We start from the raw sequence: 26249 nt of genomic DNA on the forward strand, positions 1-26249 counted from the left end.
TAGCAATTGTTTCAAGGGTGGACCATGGGCCGTACTGGGCTGAACTTATCAGGACCTGAAGACCAATTCCTAGCCCTACTCCCAGAGGCCAGTTCCCTAGAGACCCTGGTTACAGCCAGGTTTGGGGAGCATTGATCCAGAGTACCCCCAAATCACTCTGAAAAACTTAATTTTTGATGCTTCCGATTTGCAGACATGGAGATATATTTATGAACCACACTGAAAACTGGATTGGCTCTCAGTACAAGAAAGTGGTTTACAGGGAATATACCAATGGAGAATTTGTGGAGATCAAAGCTCGACCACCGCGAGAGGAGCACTTAGAACTCCTGGGTATGGTACAGATTTCAGCCATGCACCGTCAGCCCCAGGCGTGTGCACATGTCTGAAGACACACACACACACACACACACACACACACACACACACACACACACACACACACACACCTACCTTTCCTGTAAGACTGAGAAGGGACCGAGTAGCATGACTGCATTCATGCATGACTGCATTCATTCGGTGCAATATCTTCCTTATCAGGGAGTGTCCTGGGTCCTCAGCTCACACAAAGAATAGCATAATAAGACTACCAGATAACCCTCAAACAGGAGTCCATTCCATCAGGGCAGTCTACTCAGTGTCTAATAATACTGAGCTTCTTTCCCATTCCTTTACTGAGCTAGGGAATTTTAATTTAAAAGAAGTTGATGTCTCACAACACCAGGCAGTGTGTTTGTATGAGTTCTCCGAAGTCCTAGATTATCCATGCACAGTGCCATACTAACGCACCATAAAAATATTTATGACAAAGGAGGAACCCCCATGGGAGATGGGTGCCAAGGGTGAAAGGTCTAGTTTCAGTTCGGGAGGCTCCGAACATACTGGGTCTGCCTGCAGCCTCTGCACTACCTGATGCCCAGCTGCCTGGCCTGGCCCTCAGATAAGCTCCCCCTGCTTTCTATCCCCACATTCCTGCACCTGGGAGACCTGACCCTATCTTAAAGACAGGATTTTAAAACAGAGGGCTAATCTAGAGGACTTCTTGAAATCCTTTGCTGCTTTAAAATATACAAGTAAACATATAAACAATATGACTTTCCACAGAACCATGACTCCTAGCTTGATGAATTATTAAATGCTCCACCCCCCTCCCCCTCACCTATTAACATTGGCACGCAAGCTTGTTTGTCATATCAAATGAATGAGTCATTCCCAGTGGAATCATTCATTTAGGCCCCATGTATCCAAAAACCTCTTAAGGAGAGGTGCTGGTCCTCCTGAGGCATTTGGGTTATGCTTGCAAAGAGCCCAGTTTGATTCCACTCAATAAAATGAAAGAAATGAATGACTTCATCAGAGGCAATACCAGCAGCCTTCAGCTGGGGGGGGGGTGAGGCTTATCCACTTATTTTCTTTAGTTCAGGGAGAGTCCTGGGATTCTAAAATACTTAGAGGGCACATAAAATGCACCAAATGCCCAAGAGAGAACCATAGGGATCTGATCTGAGGGGCTTCCTTATGGCAGTCTACTTACCTGTAAGCTGTGTAAGATCTCATGAAGACCTTTTTGAGTGCTATACTCTGCCATTGTGGGGTGTCATGTTCTGAGCATCTTGAGGTGACAGGCATCTGGCATGGTGAGGGTCATGGCATCGTAAGACTAGCACAGGCTCTCTCTAGAGGGTTGTGGGCTCATCTTCTTGGGCATGCAGGCTGGTTGCTTCCAACAGAAAATTTCGCAACTTAATGGAATCACTGGGTTGATCATAAATCAATGCATAACTTCTTATTCCACTCATCTTATTTCACTCATTCCAGATATTTTAATATACATTATTTCATGAGATCCTCTTCATTATTATTGTATTCATTAGCCAGAAAATAAGCAGTTTCAGACTCACCAAAGGTCACACACAAGGTGACAACTGAAAGTCACCATATCATATGAATATGCCTTTTCTTAGAATTTATTTTTTAGTAGTAATACAAAGTTAAGCATATTGATCCTTACCTGTTCAATGCAGTGAAACAAGCATTTTACATATGTTATTTTATTTCACCCTTTCTATAACCCCATGAGAAAGGTATTATTAAGCCCATTTTATTGATGAAAATTTGAAACTCAGATTACATGACTTGCATAAGGCCCCTCTAGTAAGGGGCAGAATTTGAACCTAGGTTGGTCCCATTACTACACACTTCATGATATTTAATTCTGCACAATGTTGTCCTCTAAAGGAAGTGCACTAATGAAGAAGCTAACCCTTGTTTCATTCTCTAATCCTACCTACATTTAAATTACTTTGATGTTGGAAAGATCAATGATAATGCACACAGACCTGTGTTTTGCCTTTAGGTCCAATGATTCATGCGGAGGTGGGTGACACCATCCTGATCATATTTAAGAACAAAGCCAGCCGGCCCTACTCCATCTCAGCCCAGGGTATAGAGGATATGGACAGTGGGAAGCGAATCGATGTGCCCATCACAAAGCCAGGTATGAAATGCCAGAGATCTGCTTCATCCTAATGGGGCCACAAGACCTCACTCTTTTGTGATCTATGAAGAGTCTTGAAGAGCTCATCTTAATGTCAATGTCCTGGCCCCTCCTGGTATGAAATCTTCTTTCATCCATTGACCAAGTATTTAAAAAATGTCTCGGGCCCATTAGTAAGCTTGCAGGCTAGTAAGAAATAATAATGGCTAACACACACTGAGTGTTAACCTTGTGTCAAATGCTATGCTTTATGTTTAAGCCAAAAAAAAGCAACAAATGGAAAACCCTTCATTTATCTTTACAACAGCCTGGCAAGGTAGGTGCTAACTTATTTAATCAATTCTGACACCATAATTACCCATCATTATTTTATCTATTATAGAAAACCATGATGCCAATTAAAACTTAACATGCTACAGATTGAACAACACATTTGAACTTCAGATTGAACAACACTTTTGGACTTCAGACAAGTTAAAATGTAAAAAAATTTGCATCCTGTAACAGATGAAATATGGTATTATTATGTCCATTTAAAAAATAACTAAATAACAGGAGGGTCAAGAACTTGGCCAGGTCCCTTTTTTTGTAATGGTAGAATCTAAGTGTGCTTGACTCTAGGACCTGAGCTATTAATCACACATTTCTCTAAAGTTGTTAAAAGTGAGGTGGTTTTTTTTTTTTTTTTGAAAAACACAAGATGAATCATTTCAGTTATAATGAAGATTATACATGATAAAGTTCTAAGTGGTGAATAATTTCAGGGATATTCCTAAAAATATTTGTAAAAGTTTCAGAGAAGGAAAATTCATGAAGCCTAATTGATTAGTTCATAGAAATTAAGGAAAGAAGTAATTGAGAAAAACTTTTTAAAGGACACAGACCTCTGGTTGGTTGTGTTTTGGTCATCATCATACAAAATTCATGTATGAAGATGTGAATTTGGTGTCAACATACCATATATACAAACAGAGATTTGATAAATTGTGGTATAAAGGTGTATTAAGAATTGTAATGCAAAAAAATTATGAATGTAATGCACTCCACTATTGTCATGTAAGTAAGAAATAATTTTTTTTAAAAAGAAAAAAAGTGAAATCCTCTTGTTACATAAGGAGATCAGTAGATCATATCTAAGAAACATCTAGAAACTTTAAGCATATTAGTTAGAAATATTAAGGTAGCTACCATAGAAAGTAGCTAAAGGAGCTGGAAATGTTTGCTGCTGAAAATTTATTTTTATATGACTTTAGAATTAGTTTCACTTTTAAACTTATAACTTTATAATTTTGAGGAAAATAAACTTTCAGAAAATTTTTAAAAAGAAATTAATAAATATTATTTTGTAGGGAAGTCTTAGATTCACAGAAAAACTGAGCAGAAGGTACAGAGATTTCCCATATACCCTCCACCCCACACATGCATAGACTCCCTAACAACAATTTCCTCATCAGAGTGCTACCACTGGGAGTAGCTACAATTGATGAGCCTGTACTGACACATCATTGTCATACAAAGTCTGTAATTTACATTAGAGTCTCCATGCTTGGTATGTGAACCCTATGCGTTAAAAAAAAAAAAAAAAGTACAATGGCATGTATTTACCACTTTGGCACCACACAGAAAAATTTTACTGCCCTAAAAATTCTCTGTGTACTGACTGTTTATCTTGCCTTTCCCCTCAACCTCCAGAAACTACAGATATTTGCACCATCCCCAAGCTTTGTACTTTCATGAATGTCCTATATGTGACCTGAACATCAAGTATGTGACCTTTTCACTTGGTGATGTGCACTTAAACTTCCTCCATGTCTTTCTCTTTTCATGGTTCAATAGCTTGCTTCCTTTTAGCATTGAATAATATTCCATTCTGTGGTTTGTATAATTTATTCACTCACCCACCAAAGAACATCTTTGTTGCTTTCATGTTTTGGCAATTGTGATTAGAGCTGCTACAAATATCCATGTATATCTTTTTTGCCTGGATATAAATTTTGAGCTCCTTTGGGTGAATACTAAGGACCATGTTTACTGTGATCATATAGTAATAGTATGTATAGTTTTTAAAGAAATTGACAAATTGTCTTCCAAAATGTCTGTAACAATTTGCATTCCCATAAGCAATGAATGAGATTTCCATTGCTCCACACTTTTTCAGTACTTATGTTTTAGATTTTGGCCATTCTAATAGGTGCATAGTATATGCAGTTATTTTAATTTGTAATTCCATAGATGACCTATGATGTTGAACATCTTTTTATATATTTACTTGCCATCAAGTAAGGTGTGGCGAGGTATCTCTTAGGTCTTTGCTTTTTTGTTTTTAAAAGTAACTTTGTTTGCTTTCTTATTGTTGAGTTTTGACAGTTCTTTGTATGTTTTGGGTGACAGGTCTTCATCAGATGTGTCTTGCAAATATTTTCTCCCCGTCTGTGGCTTGTCTCCTAATTTTATTGACATTGTCTTTCACAGAGCAGAGGTTTCTATTTTTAATGAAGTTCAGCTTATCAATTGTTCCTTTCATGCATTGTGCCTTCCGTGTTGTATCTAAAAATCATGATTATACCAAGGCTGTCTAGGGTTTTCCTTATATTATCTTCTAGGAGTTTTATGGCTTTACATTTTCATTTAGGTCTATGACTCATTTTGAGTTAATTTCTCTAAAGGGTGCAAAGTTTTTTATATTATTATTATTATTAGCATGTGGATGTTCCAGTACCATTTATTGAAAAGACTAACTTGTTGCCATTGATTGACTTTACTACTTTATCACAGATCAGTTGATTGAATTTATGTGGTTCTATTCTGAGCTTTCTATTTTTTCCACTGTCTGCATTTTCTTTAACCAATACCACAAATGTCATGATTACTGTGGCTTTCTAGCTTTAGTTTTGATTAACAATAATTTTACTTACGTATAGGATACAATACAATGTTTCAGTACATGTATATATTGTGTAATGACCAAACCAGGGTAATTATATCTATCACATTGAAAATTTATCATTTCTTTATGGTGTGGAAATTCAAATCCTCTCTTTTGTCTTGACATATATAATGCATTAATGTTAACTATAGCCACTCTACTGTGCAATGGAACACCAGAACTTCTTTCTCTCACCTGGCTGTAACAGTGCACACCTTGACCAGCTCTCCCCCTCCCCCTCCCACCAGTAAGCCCTGAAGTTGAGAAGTGCCAGTCCTCCCACTTCGTTCCTCTTTGGTATTGAGTTGGCTACTATGGTACTTTTTGTCTCTCCCTATAGACTTCAGAATTGGTAGGTTGATATTCACAAAATAACTTGCTCAGATATTTTTATTAGATTGACTTTAATTTAGGGATCAATTTGAGAAGACAGAGATCTTGACAACATTGAACCTTCTTATCCGTGGATACAGAACATCTCTTATTTTCTGGTGTCTTTCATCATAGTTTTGTAGTTTGTCTCATAATGGTTCTTATAATTTTGTTTAGATTTTGTATTTATTTTTTCAGTGCTAATGTAAGTGGCATTGTGTTTTTAATTTAAATTTCTGCTTGTTAATTGTTCGTATGCTGCAAAGTGATTGATTTTTGTATATTAACCTTGCATTTTACCATGTTATATGATGGCTTATTAATTCCAGGAAGATTTTTTTGGCCAATTCTTTCAGATTTTCTACATAGATGATCATGTAATATTAAAACAAAGACTGTTTGATTTCTTCCTTCTCAACTATGTATAGCTTTTATTTCCTCTCCTTGTCTATTACATTAGTTAGGACTTTCAGCAAGATGTTGAAAGTGCTGGGGAGAGATCCTTGCCTTGTTCCTTTCTTGATCTTAGTAGGAAAACTTCAAGTTTCTCATTATTAAGTCATCAAGTAAAGTCACTAATTTTTAATGGTCAAAAGGTAACTACAAAGCTGGGCGCAGTGTTGCATGCCTGTAATCCCAGAGGCTCAGGCGGCTGAGGCAAGAGGATCATGAACAAGTTCAAAGCCAGCCTCAGCAAAAGCAAGGCCCTAAGCAACTCAGTGATACCCTGTCTCTAAATAAAATACAACAAAGGGCTGGGGATGTGACTCAGTGGTGAAGTGCCCCTCAGTTAATCCCCAGTACCCACCCCCCAAGAAAAAAGCAACTACAGAGGGAGGAAGAAAGGTGTCCATTGGGCATTGGTGGAGACTCTGGTAGGGGTGTGGGAAAGCTGTCATGACCACTGACAGGCTAATGATAATGGATGACTAAAGTGATGATGATGGATGACTAACCGAGTTCACAGGTAAGGACACTAAATGTCAATGAGGTTAAGTAGCTTATCAAATGTTGGTTAAATAGAAATTCCCATAAGGTTGGGATTTGGAAAGAAGTTTCTCTGATTTTCTCTGGCTCTAAAGGGATCTCTCTACCCACCTGAAAACTTTCAAAACATACTGGTGTTCTAACCCTAGATTCAAAATTTTCTGATTCCATTGGTCTGAGGTGAGGCCCAAGCCAAGAGAACTTACAAAGATAACTGGTGATTCTCAAAAGAGTTGAAGACTGAGACCCTTGATGACTGAGGTGTGCTCAAGGATAGTTTTTGGGACAAGGACACAAATTTTGAGGAAGAAAAGCAGTGTAATGTAAAACAAATCATTATTTCCTGAACACATTGTAGTTGACAGTAGAAGAAGGCACACTGTAAGGAAGTCTGCAGTTGCCATTTCATTTTGAAACCATGGAAACCAAGATGTAAGTTGAATAATGAATGGGCACTACCTCCAGCAATAAATCATCACCAAAACATATAAAGACCCTCTCGCATTTCTGCAGGTTAATCATCTGCAGCAGAAGCAGCTGTAAAAATTTCTTTCAATTTCTTCTCATTCATTTCAGGAGAAGTAAAAACTTATAGATGGAATGTCCCAAAAAGATCAGGGCCAGGGCCCTCTGATCCCAATTGTATTCCATGGGTTTACTATTCAACAGCAAACTTTGTGAAGGTAAGGTGAAGAGAGCAACCAAGATGCTTAATGTAACACAGCTGCCATGTAAACTCTGAGTCATCACAACTCTGGTGGGTATCTGTGGAGTGGGTATGATTTATAGCAGGAATGATGTATGGCCCATTGGTTAAATCCAGCCACCCCTACTCATTGACATTGTCTTATGGAGATGACAAAGACAGTATGGGTCACAAACTAAAAGAAAAATTTACCATCTGATACTTTCCCACAAAAAAGTTTGCTAACCCTTGATTTCAAGTAAGAAGTAAAAACATAGCCCCAATATTTCAATGATCAGATTTAGAATTTACATAGTAACTTGAAACAAAAGAAAATATATCGATAGGTAACAAAAGAGTATCACAATATACTTTATTCATGGTTTTGGCTGTGTAAAAATCTATTAATTTTAAAGGCATTATCTTGTCTTATAGATAAGCCTTTATAGGGCTCTGGGAAAGAAAGCACATCTCAAACATAGTAACTGAAACTATAAAACTATGAATGATAGATAACTGAGAAATAAAAAGCAAAGATTCAATATTGATTTGAGTCAGGTGTATGTAAAATTACTTTGGTCTTTAATTATATGTCATAAACTAAAGTCCAAACTAAAATCATATCTGATATGAAATATAAGCATCATCATTTATTTTTAAAAAGTGAGGAATTATCTTAACCTTCCTTTTAGAATAGATGACTTGAATCGATGCCCTGGAGATTACAACAGTTCAGGAAATAGACACATATAAAACACTTTAAAAAATACGTTTACAAATTCTAATTATGGAAAAAATATTTGTTTATTCATGCATCCAAATACATCTATTGAGTACTTGTAACATGCAATGATGCTACTCAAAACTAAGACAATGCAAGTATCCTTGTCTTAAAGAAACATAACTTGGTGGTAAAAATATTACATATTACATATTACCAATAAAATGTAATATTACATTTTACCATGTAAAAATATTACATATTACATATTACATATTACCATAATATGGTAATATTACATATTACCATATTACCATGACTCTGAATCTGGTAAACTCTTTAGCTATTAAAAGTACTAGAGGAGACCTTGGAAAGAAGGTTTAAGAAGAAAGAACAATATGAACAAAGCTGAACATAGGAAAATGGAAGGTGTGTGGGAAAAATGTTGAGTCCCGTTTATCTATCATACAGGGTCCACAAGGAAAGCAACAGGGGAACCTAAGCCAGAAAGTTCACTGGAGGAGCAGATAGGAGCTTAAACACCTATCAGGGATTTGTATTTTATTCTGAAGGCCATGGAAGATCACTGAAGACTTATAAATAAGGAAGTGAGGAGATTAATCAGATGGTGGTCAATAGCATGGGCTGAAGGTGAGGTGAGACAGACCAGAGAGGAACTAGTTTCAGGATCCTACAGTAGAATGGTGGCCGATGGAATGAAATGTTATTAAATTATTTAATGGCTTAGCTGATTTGGTTTGCTTTTTCTTTCAGGACACATATAGTGGTCTGATGGGTCCTTTGATTACATGCCGAGAAGGAGTATTGAATGAAAAGGGAAGAAGAAGTGATGTTGATTATGAATTTGCTCTCTTGTTTTTGGTATTTAATGAGAATGAATCTTGGTATCTGGATGATAATATCAAGAAGTATCTCAATAAAGATCCACGGGATGTTAAGCGCACTGATGATTTTGAAGAGAGCAACAGAATGCATGGTATATTGGAATTCAAAGAGAACATTGTTGAGATAGGCTCATAGAAATTCCCCTCACTGTAGGCAGCATCCAACCTCTTTCTCTGTGCCTTTCCCTCTTCCCAGTGGCACCTGAACTGAAGAAGTTCCTCTAAAGTTTTTTTCAGCAAGTACCAGCCTAGCCAGTGGGGACTGGTAGCAAAGTCTTTGAGGCTTTGGACCAGCTATTTAGAGTCATCTCTCTGAATGCTGAGATCTTTTAAGCTATAAAGAAGTAGTTTTAAAAATATGTCACTACTTATTGGTATGTTTTTTGTATGAGTCACCATAACGCTCCATTTGATCAATTTAGGGATTTGTGTAATTTACTGTGGAATAAAACACCATCACCAAGTTTCTGTTTTAATGTTTTATTTAACTCAGTGTCATTTCAGGTAGGTTTTTTTTTTTTTTTTTTGTAGGAGTAATGTTTGAAATAGACCCTCTGGCTAAGATCTACTTTTGAAGATGGCCACAAAGTTCATTATTAATATGGATTAGAATATTATGGCCTGATTCCCAGTTCAGCTGTTCTTTCCCTTACTAACTTTGCTCTTTTTTTTTTTCAGAGGCTTCTCAGAGTGCTCTTTCTTTCTTTCTTTTTTTTGAGAGCTCATCCTTCCTTTCTTCTTCCTTCTTTCCTTCCTTCCTGTACCAAGAATTGAACTCAGGAGTGCTCGACCACTGAGCCACATCCCCAGCCCTATTCTGTACTTTACTTAGAAATACAGTCTCACTGAGTTGCTTAGCACCTCACTTTTGCTGAGGCTGGCTTTGAAATCTTGATCCTCCTGCCTCAGCCTCCCCAGCTGCTGAGATTGAAGGCCTACACCACCATGCCCAGCTGAGAGCATTTTCTTTTTAATGCACACACTTATTTGGTTATACCACAGTGCATGAAATAAAAAGTTAGTGGAGGACTAAGAGTCACCCTCTCATAAATTCAGTGTGTTTTGGTCATTGTTGGGTTATTGGTTCGGCCCTAGGAAACTGTCCTTTTGGAGAACCAGCCAGGCTTAAACTTGTTCTCAGAAAGTGAAATATTAAGGAAATATCTTCTAATTAATTCAGTGTTTATCTAAGTAAATTTGATTTTTTTATGTGGCTGAGGCCACTCATTTGCAGAAAGGTATAAATCAGGATTCTCACCAAAGAGCCTGTAATCCAATTCACAAGAAGAATATGCTGAATAAACAAACAGTGCCACCACTCAAGATGCAGCTTTGAAAAACAAGCTATTTCTCTTTCTTGCCTCTCTTTATATAAAGATTCCTGGTAATCTGAATTTTGGATCTAGAATGGCAGGGTTGTTTTAAGTGTAAGTGAGACTCTTACCTGTTTCACAGGTAGCTAAGAAGGGTGACCTAAAGATTTTGGACCATTTCTAAACTCAAATTAAGTAGTGTATTCTCACTGACCAAAGACTATTTTCTTTTTTGCCTTCTTAGCCATTAATGGAAAGATTTTTGGAAATCTCCATGGCCTCATAATGAATGAAGACACAATGACAAATTGGTACTTGTTAGGAATAGGAAGTGAAGTGGACATACATACCATCCATTATCATGCAGAGAGTTATATTTTCAAAGTAAGTATAAGGAAAATGTTTGTTCGTGAGTTCAAAAAGATTTTTTGAACTAATGGATTCAATGCATTTCAACTGGGAAATAAGGGAATTCCTTGGCATGTGATGCTTGTGAGGGGTGGTAGTTCATATTACAAGTGAAGCAAAGAAATGCGATTGTACCTTCTCCTTGAAGATATTTCCTAACAGGTATGTGCATATTACTGTGTTTGTAAAAAACTCTCTCAGTCTCAGAGGAACATTTTCTCATCAGTTATATCGCCATGGTTATGATCACCCTGGATTATTCTGTTAATATTGCATATGGAAGCACCCAAAGGGTTGGTCTTTTTTCCCTTCCCATCCTTTTTCATCCTATTTGTCTTTCCTTCCCACCCCTCTTTTCTTTTCTTTGTGATTAGTTAACATTTTAGCCCTATCCAATAAAGGAGGCATTTTGAGCTCTGGCATGGGCCCCTCAACTTTACCTTGACTTTTGCCCTGAAGAGCTAGGCTGGACCATGTGTGACCTCCTGCTCTCTGGCAACAAGTTATACCGTATGGGTGGTGCTGTCTGTACAGCAGAATCACCTGGAGAACTGTTTAAAGAATAGACTGCCTCTGTTCTGCCCCACCTCAGACCTGCTGAATCAGGTCTCCAGGGATAAAGTCCAAATAGCCTGTCATCTCAAGTTCTCAGTGCCATCTACCAGGAAGAGGGTAGAGAATGATAATCATATCTAATCTGTAAGGTAAACTACTAGAATTGTTTCCAGTTTGTTAGAATTATATTCTACTTAAACTGTAATAAGCAGTAATTTAATAAAATGTTTACTATCTTCTCCCCTCTGTGTATTTCAAAGGATACCAAATATTACCTACAGTGATTAGCATTTCATGTGTTAAATGGCTATGCTACTTTTCAGATTTTGACTTTATCAATAGACATTTAAAAAATTATGAAATTATCAAAGGTTATACATACATATATAAACGTTAAAAATTAAAATGTGATTCACATTGCATACAAGTCACCCTATTTATTGTACAATTTTGTTCTGTAAGCACAAATAGTGTTGTAAAGAACAAACAATAAAACACAAGATATAGAATTAAAAAAAAAAACAGAATACTTCCATCACCTCTCAAAGTTTCCCAGTTGCACCCTCTGGTATCAATTATTTCCCTCTGCTTAATACTTAGCAACTGATGATCTGTTTTCTGTCTCTGCTATGATTTGAATGTGTTTCCTCAAATTGATGTGTTGGAGACTTAATCCCCTTCCAGCAGTGAGGAGATGAGGCCTAGTGGGGGATGTTTAAGTCATCAGGACCCCTCTTCTATGAATGGATTCATGCAGATTATAAATAGGCTGCACTCTACAAATTTGATCTCTTAATCTCTGGCATGAGCACTCTTGCTCTTCCACCTTTTTGCCATAGGATCATGCAGCAAGAAGCCCTCGCTTATATTATTTGTATTCTCAATAATTGACATTCTGACTGGAGTGAGATGAAATCTTAGTGTTGTTTTGATTTACATTTCCCTGATTGGTAAAGATTTTTATTATTTTTCATAGATGTGTTGGCCATTTGTATTTCTTTTTTTGAGAAGAGTCTGTTTAGTTCTTTTGTCCATTTATTAATTGGATTGTTTTATGTTAAGTGTTTTGAGTTCTTTATATATTCTGATATTTTTAAAAGGTAGAATGGGAGATCCCATGAAAATAGAAGAAAAAACAGTGAAGTTGAAAAAGAAGGAGATTGAGAGGGAGGGAGGAGGGATGGAAAAAGTGAATAACAATGGAATGTGACTGACCAAACTTTCCTATCCACATATATGAATATACCAGTAAATTTTACCTTTATGTATATCTATAAAGCACTAATTTAAAAACTTATAAATAAATAGAAGACTGGTAGAATGGATGAAAGGGAACAGGGAGATAGAAGAAGGGAGGAAAAGGGGAGACTGAATTAGAACAAATTATTTTTCATGTTTGTATAATTATGTAAAAATGCACCCCAATATTAAATACAACTATAATAAACTAATAAAAATGTTTTAAAATGTTTGGTAGAATTTGCTAATGAAGCCATCTGGATCTGTTGGAAGGTTTAAATAAAATTTTAGTTTATCAGATATAGTCCTATTCAGGTTATCTATTTCTTATATTCTTTCTCTTGGCAGTTTATGTCTTTTTAAGAATTTGTTCCTACCTATAAATTGAAGAATTTATGGAGACAGAGCTATTGTACAATATTCCTTTACTATCCTCTTTAATGTCTGTAAGGTCTTAGTGACTTTTTCCTTTTTTTTTCTTTTTCTTGGTCAGATTTGCATTGCAGAACTATTGCTGCTTAACAGATTACTATAAAACTCAATGGACTAACACAACAAACATTTATTATCTAATAGTCTCTCTGAGTCAGGAATCTGGGGGTAGCTTGTTAGTTTAGATTTGGCATCTCTCATGAGACTGCAATCAAGATAGCTGGGCTGCAGTTATCAAAGGTTTGACTGGAACCAGAGGATTCACTTTCAAGCTCACTCATGTGGCTGTTGACTGAATGCATCTGATCATTATCATACAGATATGGCATGGGAGCTGCTGGCTTCGCCCAGAATGACTGATTCAAGAGGAGAGAGTACAAGAGGGACTAAAGCAGATGTCGTAGTCTTTTATAGCCTACTTTTTACAAGTGGAATGCCATTTCTTCTGCCATATACTATTGGTCGCACAGAACAACCCTCATGTAACATAGGTGGGAATTACGAAGGTTATAAGTATTAGAAAATGGGGATCATTAGGAACCATCATGGAAATTGGCTGCTACAAGGTTTCTCAATTTTATCCATCTGTTGAAAGAACCTGCTTTCAGTTTCTTTGATTTATCTCTATTGTGTTTCTATTCTTGATTTTATTTGATTTCTGCTCTTTATTATTTCATTCCTTCTGCTTACTGTGTTTCTTTGCCTGTCTTTTCCTACTTGTTGTGGAGAAAGAAAGCCCCAAGCTGTTTTTTTGTTTTGTTTTTAATTTCTGCAGATAGATAGATCTTACCGAGAAGATGTTTATGATCTCTTCCCCGGGACATTCCAAACCATTGAACTCTTTGCGGATCACCCAGGGACATGGCTGCTACACTGTCATGTGTCTGATCACATCCATGCTGGCATGGAGACAACCTACACAGTCCTCCGGAACATAGGTAGTGTTGCCTGTCAATGATGCCAGATGATGGCACCAAGTTTCCTGTAGACCTAGAAAATAGGAGGCTTGAAGAAAACCCAGATAAGCCCCCAAGGAGCTTGAAGTCAAGTAAGAGAGACAGATATGTAAATCTGTAACCATAATGGAGTACGGTGTGTCATAAATGAGGGCACAGTACAGGCATCAGTGGCAGTAATAGGAGGGCTAACAGTTTAGGTGTGAGACCCAAGGTTTCTGAGGCCAGGATGATCAAGATGGATGTCAGTGGGTGAGTGGGAGCTGGGAAGTGGGAGGAGTAGAATACACGTGCACTGGTATGAAACTGCCCGGTGAGAATCCAAGAAAGATGGTAGGTACTGATGGGGTAAAGTTCTTGCTGGCAGAATGATATAGCTTTTATCATGAAAATAATCTCTTTCTCTTGTTCATAAAACAATCAACTTACTTTTCCTGTCCAGACAACAGGATTCCATACTCCACCAAGTCTCCTGGAGGGGCATCCCACCCGGCCACAGTGCCCTCCAACGGTAATGATATTCTCTCCTGCATCCTACATGTGAATGCCTCAGTGTTTCACTCCTCAGAGAGAGGCAGGTGCCTGACACCTCACTTTTCTTTTTTCACAGGTAGGGAGGAGCTGTATTTCTTTGGCAAGAATCTGGGTCCGAGAGGAGCCAAGGCTACTTTGGTCATCCTTTTCATCATGGGACTCCTCTTCCTGGTTACCACGGTGATTCTCTCCATCAGACTGCGCTCCGCAAGGAGGCAGAGGCCTTATCAGGAAGTCCAGTCTTGTGCGCTCCCCACGGATGCTTTGTGAATCATTTGGTTTTCCTCAGCAGGAATAGATGAGGTTCCACAGCTGGCTGGATGGTGGTCAACAGGAAAACTGGACCAAGGCATTGTTCACCAAAGAAGGCTGACAACTGCGTCTTGTGTCAGGCTTCCGATCCTCTGGAACATTATCCAAAGCAATTTGCTTTTATTTATTTATTTCTAAATGGGCTGTGAATAATCCTCAGGTATAAAATGCCAAAAAAGGAGAATATGTGGGACCAAGGAAAGCCAACACCGAGTCTGTTCTCTGAACAAATTTGCTGAAGTGGGAGACTCTGTGAAAGATATTTTCATATTCCATCTTTCATAATTTTTAGATTAAACAGTACTTCCTTGGTTAATTGCCAAAGTTTCTAGACAAATAACTTCTAGAAAAAGCTATAGTGCCTTAGACATTTTTCTAACTGGAATAGCACTGATTTTTCAACACTGTTACATAAGATGCATCCCTTAGTTTTCACAGGGAAAACAAGTTTCTAAGGAGTTCATGGAAGTGTCTAAGTTAGTATCTGCCGATTGAATTTTTTGGAGTCTTTAATCAACTCTCCTGGCCTTTCTCCCCTTAATATAAATAACCTGTGCGTTGTTTGCTAGACAAGGCAAAGTGATAAGGTTTTTTTTTTTTAATTGCTGCTGTTTTATGCAAACCTGTAGAAATACTTGAATGTTTACAATTCACTTCATTTTATATGTTTTTACAATATGTTTCCCTGGCAATGTCTGCATTTTTAAAAATCAACTAGAGAATTTCTGTTTCTGTTCCAGACTGCAGGAAGGCTGGAATCTGTGAAGGAGCAGGCTGGGTTTTCTCACTGTGAGTCAGAGTTTAGTGTGAGCTCTCAGCAACAGGGAGAACTTCAAGCCTGGGCTTGAATCTTCAGTCTCATCTTTTCATTCAGTTAGGGGGGCTCTTCCCAGGTCTCCATCTTCTATGAAAGAAGAACATCCTCAGTATTTGAGAAGCACCAGGAGGAATTCATCAATGCAGCTTAGTGGTTGGGAGAAGAGATCTTTCAAAATCCTAGACAGGTTGCCTCTTCAACATATAGTCCTTGAGAGGAGGAGAAAAAAGGAAAAGGAAAGGCGAGAAAAAGAGTCTCAGTGGCAGTTTTTTAAACCATTAAGTTAGCTTTGAAGATAATTTTACAGTTTTCAAGGCTCACATACAAAAATAAAATATTGAGCAACTAAACTCAACCCATTATGAGGCAATCCACCCTTTCTGAAGGCATGCCTGGACGTTAGTATAAGATTGATAAAAGCAAGTTGTTTATTGCTAGACTGAGAAATTGCCCTTAGCTCAGAGCAAGCTGCCCTGGGATGCCAATGCCAAATGAGTGATACTAGAACATCTGCCTTAGCAGTGGATCCTTGAATATCCAGGTGAACGAGTAGGACTAATAAATACTCTGGTGGTGGGACCTTTCACACTTTCTCAACTTCATCTTGGTGAGGGGAAATGGGTAATTTGATAGAAGCTATAGTCTTACATAAGACACGATGCAAATGCTAAAAATTCTGTTTGTAGTTTACTTGAATGTCACATCAACACAGTATCCAAAAGATTTTGAATTCCAGCCTACCAATGTGATTTTGTAGTATATGCACTACGGTTTTCATATGTGTGTGGGCTGTATAATTATATAATAATAATTATGATAAATGCCTTATTTATTGCTCACCTTTCATAAAACAACAAAATATTTAGTTTTTTCCTTTTCACTTAGTTGATTTTTTAAATGAGTTTGCACTATTTCTCTTTTTAATAAAGTTTCACATATCATAAAATGGCTAGTTGCATGGGGTTTTTTTCCATTCAAAATTACCTTTTGTTAAACTGGGAGGAGGAGAGGTTAAAAGAAAATTATCCTTTAGATATTTAAGGAGTTTTGACTAATTAATTTTTGGTACTGGGGGTTTAATCCAGGGGCACCTAAACACTGAGTCACATCCTCAACCCTTTTTAATATTTTATTTATATACACCATCTTGCTAAGTTGCATAGGGCCTCACTAAGTTTCTGAGGTTGGCTTTGAACAAAAGATACTCCTGCCTCAGCCTCTCAAGTTGCTGGGATTCTAGGTATGTGCCACCGGGCCAGGCTGTGATTATTCTGAAGAAGAAAAAAATAGAAAGCAATGAAAGCTTTTATACAATGCTCATCAGTTGTCCAGCACCATGATGGCATTTTACATGTGTTAACTCACTGGATCCTTGCCATAATCACAAGAGGTATGCATAACCATATTACACATGAGAAAGTGGAGTCACAGGAGGGTCAAGTAACTTCCTCCAAGACCCATAGCTAGTAACCTGTGGTAACAGTATGCCAAAACTATTTAACAAAGGGACCTAACCTAATGCAGTCTACTGAGGAAGGCTTTTCTGGGCACTGAGCTGAGAACAGGAGTTGTGAGAGTGAGACAGGCAAAGCTGCCACTGTGGGTAGTGTTTTGGACTGGGGAAGGCCTGAAGAAGGCCAAGCAAGGGGACTAAATAACTTGAAGAACTGAAAGAGGAGGAGTGAATATAGTGGATAGGTAGTGAGTGGTCCTGCTACGGAATTTGAAAAGAAGAAAATTTTTTAAAGTACTAAGGATTGAACCCAGAGCCTCCCACATGCTGGGCAAGCTGTCTACCATCTTTTATTTTATTTTTATTCACTTATTTTTGAGATTGGTACTTGCTAAATTGCCCAAGCTGGCCTAGAACTTGGGATCCTCCTGTCTCAGTTTCTGGAGTAGCTGGAACTATAGACACCAGTCACCACACCCAGGCAGAATTTTGGATTTTAACCTAAAAGAAAATGTACTTTTAAGTAGAGGAGTAATATGATGAGATTAGAGCTTTAAAAATCTCCCTCTGGCAGCCGTGGGGGAGAATGACTTGGTGGGTTTGGGGAGACATTTTTGTATGTAGTTAGGAGAAAGGATGATGGGCTGAATTGGGATGTTCCATTCAGGTGGAGAGCTGTCAGATTTGCTATATTTAGAGAAGCAAGAGAATTTGGAAATCAGTTGTGGCAGGTGGGAGAGGTAGGTGAGTTAAAGATGGCAATCCAAGTTTCTGCTTGGGGACATCAGTGGATGGTGGTGCATTTAATAAGATGGGGAAGAGTTCAGGTTTAAGGAGACATTATGATTGAAGTCCTATGAGCAACCCAGCTGAAGGATTGTGTAGGCCCTTGGATGTGTGTTTAGAGGACACCAGGGTGGAGAGGAACATGTGAGAGTTTTGAGGCTTACATTCATGGATGTGCGAGTACAGAGAAGGCAGATGAGCCTCATCTCAAGGATCCCTCAGGTTTAAAAGTCCTGCCTGGTCCCAGTGTTGGTGGTCAGAGTATTTCCTTTCTTCTTTCTCATCATCCACTCCCTGTTAGGGGTTCAGAAGCAGCTTTATGTAGCCCCCACTCACCAGTAGACACTTCTCTGCTGGCTCCCAGACTGCGGCTATGACTTGGAAGGAAAGGATACAGGCTAACCCTGGTCTAAGACACAGTCACACAGCGCTTACTCCCAATTCAGGTCTCCCTCTCAAGCGGGGTTCCTGGAAGGGTCCAGCGCCAGCTCGTTCGATTTGCCTTATTTTGGCATCGTTGTATGATGAAGTCGTTACAGTCCCCTTTAATCTGATTTCACCATGTAGACATTTTGGGGATGGAGCACAAAAGGGGGCTACCTGTGCACAAAGGAAGGGGCCACTTGCAGAAATGATCTGAAAAATCTCAAATGCCAGGAAGTGGATGGAAGGGAAGGAGATTTTTCCAGAGGGGCCACTACGGGGGATGAACCCTTTGCTTATTCCCCAGGACTCTGGCAGGGGGCGGGATGCAGCCGCGCCCACTCCGCTGCGCGTCAGCGTGTCTTCCGGAAACTCCACGCCCCTGGGTACTCGGTTTCCCTCTAGGTTCCGGAAGAGCGCGGCGCTGCGGGCTGAGGGCGCAGGGCCTCCGGGAGGCAGCTTTGGCGGCTGGGGCGCGCGGAGGGGCGGGGAAGTGAGGGAAGTGCTTTGTTCCCGAGTTGGTTGTAGTGCCTGCGGGCGGCGTGCGCGAGTGGCGCGGAGCCCGGGTGTCGCCCGCCCCCGGGGAGAAGCGCAGGCTGAGCGCGCGGGGGCGGGACTGCTGCACCTGGGAGAGCTTTGGATCCAGACCCCTGGCCGCAGAGGTGCCTGGCCAGGCGCTGATCCCAGGCAACTGTGGCTCCAGCCGAGTCGCTGGGAGCCAGACACACCAAGGCGCAAAGGCTGAAGGATGCGGGAGCCAGCAAAGGGAAAGCGAAAGCCTCCCACCAGGCCGGTGACGGGGTGAAGGCGTCGTGCGGCCCTCCAGACGCCGCCGGTACCCGGACCTGCCCCAGTTAGCCTGCTTGGACAAACCCAGCGCGCCGTAGCCATGGCTATTGCCCACCTGGCCACGGAGTACGTGTTCTCAGACTTCTTGCTGAAGGAGCCCACCGAGCCCAAGTTTAAGGGGCTACGACTGGAGCTAGCGGTGGACAAGATGGTCACATGCATCGCTGTGGGGCTGCCGCTGCTGCTTATCTCTTTGGCCTTCGCGCAGGAGATCTCGATTGGTAAGGCCCCTGACGGGAGAGGCGGCCCCAGGCTGAGCCGACGTTATCTAGGTCTGCCCGGGTCTGGTGAGATGTGATTTGATTTCACAACCGCCTGAATCTCAGCAGGCCTCTGGCAGGCCTTCTAGCATCAATGGACGTGAAAGTTGGGAATAAAGGTGGCCCTAGTTTTATGGTCCGAAGCGTTCTTTGCCCGCCTGCATTTTTATCCGCCTTGACCCTGTTTGCATCCCCACTGATCGGACTGTGGCATCCTTTTGACTGAGGCCCTTGCCACCAGATTTGCCCCAGGACATCTGTTTCCCCCTTTTAAACCTCTCTCCTCAGTATTTGTTCAGTCACCTGTAATTTTGTGCCAGAGAGGTTCCTGAGTGGCCAAAAGTAGGATGTGAAGACAAGTGTTTCATGAAAAGCCTGTTCTTTTTATTGTTTTACATTTAATTGATACTTATTTTAGTTCTGTAGAGTTGTGAATGATGAAAAATACTGCACTAGGCAGGTGTTAGATCCTTCACTTGGAGGGCCTTCATATATAGAGAGCGAGATGAACAAATGCCCCTTATGTCAATTCTCATTTTGTCTTAACAGTCCTATGAGATTCAAAAGTCTGGAAGTTTGGACAAGGTCACCTGAGTGACTGGTCTTCCTTGGCAGCTGTCCTAACTTTCAGCACAGAAGAGATTGTCAATGAATCAACTGGGAAGTAGTATAGGAGGGCTAAAGTCTGTTCTGGGGGTGGGCTGGAGTACAGTGAGGCTGGACTTTGGGGAAAATTTATGTCAGAGGATGGATGAAATTTGTATAAGCAGAGGTTGAGACTGTTGCAAAGTTTTGAAATGGCAGAGCATGTTACATGTTCCTGGAAGGGACATAGCAACTGTCCTAGCCAAGGCAGGAGGATTAGTCTGAGTTCCGGGAATCTCAGAGTGAGGATGGGCTTGTGTCATATTGTAACAGAAGAGCACAGACTGACAGTCTCAGGAGTGGGAAGTATTGAGCAGAGGACAGATTGGTTGAAAATAGCACTTAATAAACAATAGCCTAATGATGGTATGCAGGATCTGGATGTGAAAGAGGAGAGAGGTTGGAGTTAGGAAGGCCAGATGCCTTAGGGTGAAGCTTCAGTTGAGGTCTTGTGCATGGATGGTTTGAAGAGTGAAAGGGAAACAAAGTGTTACTTCTGAGAGATCAAGGGACAGTAAGAAGAACTTGGGAACCTGGATTTTTAATAGGCCAGGAAGGGCAGAGACTTGTTCAGCTTGTTGTGGGTCTGGATAAATGGATGTGTTGTTCATAGAAGTAGTGAAGTTGAAGCAGAGGTTTAGAGAAAAGGTGGTAATGAGTTTAATTTTGTGATCTGCAGCACTAAGTTGTTTAGTTTGGCAGGAAGTTGCCAAGTTCCATGTTGAAATTAAGTTTTTAGTTTTACTAGTCTTTGGGCTGGACATAGTTAGTCTTCGGGGTTTCCTTTTGCCTTCTAGATGACAGGGAATTTAGCCTAAAGGAAAACCACTAAGTTGCATGGGTCTTGGAGATAATTTCTCCATTTAGTGACTGCTCCTTGAGTGCCAGCTGTGTGCTGAACCAAGTGCCAGAGACCAAGGAACCAGGAATAAATGAGGCATGGTCCAAGTGCTGAAGAAGTAAGTCTTGGGCCCCTCGTCTGGGCAGAGTCAAGAGGGAGATCTTGGTCACTCTGACCAAATCTACCTTCAACTCTAGTCCCATCTACTAGAGGAACTCTTAAGACATCTGTGCCAGAAGTGCATTAGATACTTCCAAATTCCAAAGAGATGGCTTGTCTGAGAGGCATTTGCAGGGAGGTTGGGAATGGGTTTACCCAGCAAGGGTTTAAGCTCATGCTGTGTGCATAGCACTGCTGTGCTTTGAGGAGGATATGAAAGGATTTTTGAGATGGGGTCCTTTCCTTATTTTGTGGATATTTATAAACCCCCTGGGCACTAGAATGAAGCTGCTATTAAGTAACATAATTCAGCAGTGTGTGGTTCAGTAACAAGACAAGTATTGAATTCAGTTCCCAAAGAGTGAAGGTTGGCAGGTAGTTTGGTATAGAACTTTCAAGCAAATTCCCATATCTTCTAAATGCTTCAGGAATTGCAAGGGAAGGACAGGCATGTGGGATGCAGCCAACAGGATCAGGGAAGTCGTATCAGATATATCTGAGTGTTCATGTACATAGAATGATGAGGGCTTTAGAGAAGAGAAAAGGTACATAAATTAATATGTGAAATTTGTACACTGGGATCATGTCATGCAATATTTAGTTTTGTGCAGTTTAGCTGTACTCAGACAAGAACAAAACAAAGAAACAAAAGTGAACAATCACAACAATACAGAGTGGAGTAATTTAAATGGAGCAAGCTCTTTGCCCACCACATTTGGTCCACGAGCACAGGCCTAGAAGAAGCATGAGATAGCCCCTGCAAACTCCAAACATGGCTTTGCCTTCCTGTTCCTAATAGTCATTCTTTCTCTCTTGGGTGTCCAGGACACTCTCATTGATACACTTTACACTTTACATTATACATCACCGTGTGGCTGCCTCCCCTACAAGATACTTAATCTTCTGTTGATCCTTAGAACCTGGTGTCCTACATTGCACATGGAAGTCACTTCACAAACACTGGTGAGAGAGTGAAAGGTGAGAGCTTTTAGCATCATTAACTGTTTATTTAGCCAGGTGTGCATGGTGTCATTCCTTGATATTGGCAGGGTCAGACACATGAGATATAGAATCTGCCTCTTAGAAGCATCATCTAGCAGAGCAGGAACTCTCCTAATACAAGATTCGTGGGATGTGGGAAATGTCAGGTGTATACTAAAGCCTATGCAGTGGGAGGGCAGAAGGAGGGGTTTCTGATGACTCACAGGAACAGTGAGGTATTCAGGGCAGAGAAGAGCTCTGAGGCTGGATTCCAAATATATGGAGCAGTGTGAGCTAAAGCAAGGAGGTATAAGGTGGCTTGAGCTTGAGAGAATTAGTCTCACCTTAGGTGGGAGGTGAAACTAGTATGTGGCGGCTCTATGTGAAAGGGGGTACAGAAATGATCCTTGTTTTCTTCTTTGCATTGGGGTGTGTTCAAAATTAGAAATGAGAAGATCATCTTTAATGATTCATGTCAGTTTTCCTTTTGTATTGATAAAATACTGCAAATAGTAGTAAATTGATTGTGATTAAAAGCACTGCTCTCCAGGGCTCTGGCCCTTTTACCTCTATAGCTCACATGGGCCCAGCATGGTGGGTGCTGACATGGGGCTGCCTGAGAGGTGAGGATTACAGCAGGGACAGAGAGCAGAGGGGACTCTGCTTATTCATTCACTAAATCTTGCTCTCCTGTGAGTTGTAGGTCATCACAGAAGTGATGTGGTCCAGAGGGGCAGAGTGGAGTTGGTGCCACCGTCAAGGTGGAGGGAACTTCTGTTAGCTTTTGAAGCAGCCTGGGGCCATAGCCACTCAATGGTCTTGCTATGCCCTTTGACGGTAAGAATTGGAAGCAGAAACACTCTGGAGGAAGTGGCTAGGAGACTCTTAACTTCTGAGTTGTGGCTTATGTTTTGAAGCCTATGGGACAGTGGAATACTAACTGTTGAGTTGCATTTAATAACACAAGTGGGTACTTGCTTTGCAAGGCCTGATATTTCTACTTTGCCTTTCCAAAATTCTATGCAAGATCCAGTTGGGGATGTGTGTGGCAGAGGGTGGAGAGGATCTCATCACACGTAACTGGCATACCACAGAAGACAATTTAAATTCGATTGTGACTCTGGACTAGGGAGAAATGAGAGTTGGCATTTCCCAACCCTCTCCTTTTCCTCCTCTCACCCTGCATTGCATCTTGCATGCGGCAAGATGAATTCAGTAGAAGCTTAGTGGAGATACTAGAGCACGTTAGAGATCCATCCTGGGTCCTTCCTGGAAGAACAGCTGGGCTGAGGGAAAGGAGGGGATGTATATCCTCCTAAAGTCTCAGTTGCTTGGAAGTGCTCCCACTTCATGCCCTTTGGTAATACCATTCTGTCCTGTGTCAGGCCAGGCATGCTTCCTCATAGACATTTGCATCTGATAAGGATCATAAAGGATGAATGTCATTATGGGAAGGAGATAAGTTGTACCATTGGATCTAGAAGCTTAGATTATATGGCCCATCCCCCTTTGTGTTATTTTTGTAACAAGGGAGGGATCTGTGTGCAAAATGCTAAAGGATTGCGCTGTGGAAGAAGGAAGGGTGTCATTCTGTATGGTACAGACACCGTACACCTGCCACACATCTGTCCTTGTTGTGGAGACTGCAGGAGGCAAAGTTATACCATCGGCATGCCCCCTCAAATACCTCTAGAAGTGTAGCACATTTTACCCATAGAGGGCGGGAAAAGAGGTCCAGGAAATAGCTGGGTGACCACTTGTTGTAGAATATGAGCATGATTGTATTAAATGGCCTTCGAACTCTGAAATTCTAGAGGAATATATCTAAACTATTAAAGAAATGAACTCTCTTAAGTTTGCTACTATTATGGCCTAAATGTTTGCTAAAGCCCTAATCCCCACTGTGATGATATTTGGAGATGGGGCCCTTGGGAAGTAATTATATTTAGAAGAGGTCATGAGAATGGATCCCCATGATGGGTTTAGTGTCCTAATAAGAAGAGGACAGATCTGTCCACAAGTGTGACTGATAGGAAAGGCTTATGAGCACACAGCAAGAAGTTAGCCCTCTGCAAACAAGGAAGAGAGCTCTGACCAGACACAGATTCTGCTGGTACCTTGATCTGGTACTCCAGATCTTAGACTCCAGAACTGTGAGAAAATACATGTATGTTGTTTTAACTACCCAGTCTGTGATATTTTGTTATTGCAGCTGGAGCAGACTAAGACAAAATTTTCAGACTCTGAATGGGACTTACGTTCTTGGGTCTTCTGACAAACAGAATCTATAGTGCTCTGGTTTAGGGCTGTGCAAAGCCCAGTGCCTCAGAGACTGCTTTGATCCTTTAATATCCTAATCTGGCATGTAGCTCCAGGAGAGGGGTGACCCAGATTCCTGCCAGGATGTTTCTTGCCCTGAGCCAGGCTGGCTGGACCACTGGGGAAAAGGGCATCTAATCTGTTAGGGATCCTTCTCTCCTGTTGCCCTTCCACACTGCCCTCCCAGTGGGCAGCCTCATTTCTGGACAGAAAGGGATATGGGTCTTCAAAGTTAGCTAGGGCTGCTTTTTTTGCTATCATTAAAGGCATTGGGCCAGGCCCAGTTAGCCAAAGGGCAGATAAAATGGCAGCTGCTTCCAAAACCATAGTTCTTGTGTTTCCTGTAACTGAGTCAGCAGCTGGGAAGTCATCCACTGCCTTGTGGCTGAATTTATGCACATCTTTGGGAATATCTTCGGATTGCTTTTCAGCTTGTACCAACTGGTAAAGCTGGTTGCTTCATTTAGTGGTGTCTGTAAGAGTGGGCTAGTATTTAAGGTCTCATGGCATAGATTCCGTAGAAAAGCACATGCCTACTCATGCTCAGAACCAAAGAGCCAAGAGAAGGATGCATGCTGTCCAGAGAGGCTACTGTTGCACAGATATTGCCTTGCTAGTGTTTTGTAGTGTTTTAGTGTACAAGTAGTACATAAATATGTTCTCGTGGTAAAGGATTCTTCAACTTCCTTCACCCTGTGCTAGGGGTAACCATTATGCCATGAATAGCTTATTGTTGCCTTTCTCTACATTCATATAACATGTATATATCTTATTTTAATTTTTAAATAATTGAGTCATGATGTCATAGTTTATGTTTCTTGCTTAGTATGTTTTGAGGAGCTTTCTGTGTCAGTACACAGGCCTTACAGTTTTATGAAGGGCAGAACAGCATTCCATGGCACATTGTATTCTCATAGCTCATCTAAGCAGCCCCCTGATGATGGGTGGTTACATGCTTTTAAATTACTACTCTCACACATACAGCTTGTTTGTATAAAATCTTTGCAAATGTTTTTTTACCCCCAACTTTGAAAGTAAAAGAGATTAGAACATTATCAGTTTCCAGAAGATGAAATCATTTTCCAGGATGGCTTTGCATTCTTGAGTTCCTCTTTCAAGTAAATAAAGGAAAACAACAACAACACTGCCTTGTGTTTTTAGAGGGAGTCCCGCTGACTCCCTCTAAATGTAACCTTTGGAAGTCTGGAAGGGGCATTGATGTGCTCTTGGTTTTAAGAAAGAAATTAATCATTTTAGGGTAAAATTGCAATTTTAAGTTGACCTCTTTAAAAAAACAAAACAAAACTTTATTTTCTTTATTTAGTTTTTTATGTGGTTCTGAGAATTGAACCCAGTGCCTCACATGTACTAGGTAAGCGCTCTACCACTGAGCCACAACCCCAGCCCTCTGAGTTGAACTTCTTGATACAGGTTCTCATTGCATTTGCCCTGTAAGTTTCCCTCCTATAATTAATTGTTGAATTCTATCTCCCCACCCTATAATAAACTCACTAAAGGGCAAAGGTCACTTGTAGGCATTCAGTAAAGTGTGTGTAAACATCAAAATGAACAGGGATGTCAGTAGGATTTTACCATTTTTAGATACTGAGTGTTAGTATTATGTTATCTCTAAAAGGAATTTTATGTGTCTTGATAGAATCAGTTTTTAAAAATATCTCCATTAAAATTACTTGAAAACTCTGTAGTACCATTGGAGTTGACTAGAATAACAGTAATAGAGCAGGAGGGTAGGACAAGACAGACAATAAGCAAACATTTTAGTAATTGTGAGAGCAAATAAAAACAATACTAGAACCACTGAAAAAAGAAAATATCTGCAATACTAGAATTTAATTACTTTCAAATTTTGTTTC

At 40.3% G+C, this 26249-nt stretch overlaps 2 protein-coding genes and 1 long non-coding RNA gene across 4 annotated transcripts in view; 2 read left to right on the top strand and 1 right to left on the bottom strand.

Annotated features, from left to right (window-relative positions):
• Hephl1 (hephaestin like 1) overlaps positions 1 to 14800 on the top strand; it is a 67680-nt gene extending 52880 nt beyond the window's left edge. The window contains exons 13-20 of one of the 2 annotated variants that reach the window (XM_078046881.1): positions 194 to 333; positions 2357 to 2497; positions 7359 to 7465; positions 8963 to 9185; positions 10651 to 10790; positions 13816 to 13978; positions 14439 to 14507; positions 14565 to 14800. In XM_078046881.1, the coding sequence (XP_077903007.1) occupies positions 194 to 333; positions 2357 to 2497; positions 7359 to 7465; positions 8963 to 9185; positions 10651 to 10790; positions 13816 to 13978; positions 14439 to 14507; positions 14565 to 14800 (1219 nt within the window). The remainder of the gene's footprint in view (positions 1 to 193; positions 334 to 2356; positions 2498 to 7358; positions 7466 to 8962; positions 9186 to 10650; positions 10791 to 13815; positions 13979 to 14438; positions 14508 to 14564) is intronic. The other variant, XM_078046882.1, reaches the window with a different exon arrangement.
• On the bottom strand, positions 11787 to 19355 carry LOC144377165 (uncharacterized). The gene is made up of 2 exons (XR_013437833.1): positions 19226 to 19355; positions 11787 to 15868 (listed from the first exon to the last, which is right to left on the bottom strand). It is a non-coding gene; the product is annotated as an uncharacterized LOC144377165 (long non-coding RNA).
• Positions 18704 to 26249, top strand: part of Panx1 (pannexin 1) — a 40391-nt gene continuing 32845 nt past the window's right edge. The window contains exon 1 of the mRNA XM_005337190.5: positions 18704 to 19391. Coding sequence (XP_005337247.1) covers positions 19211 to 19391 — 181 coding nt within the window. The 5' untranslated portion in view covers positions 18704 to 19210. The remainder of the gene's footprint in view (positions 19392 to 26249) is intronic.

This window comes from Ictidomys tridecemlineatus, chromosome 4 (genome assembly GCF_052094955.1).
Source record: "Ictidomys tridecemlineatus isolate mIctTri1 chromosome 4, mIctTri1.hap1, whole genome shotgun sequence".
NCBI lineage: Eukaryota > Metazoa > Chordata > Mammalia > Rodentia > Sciuridae > Ictidomys > Ictidomys tridecemlineatus.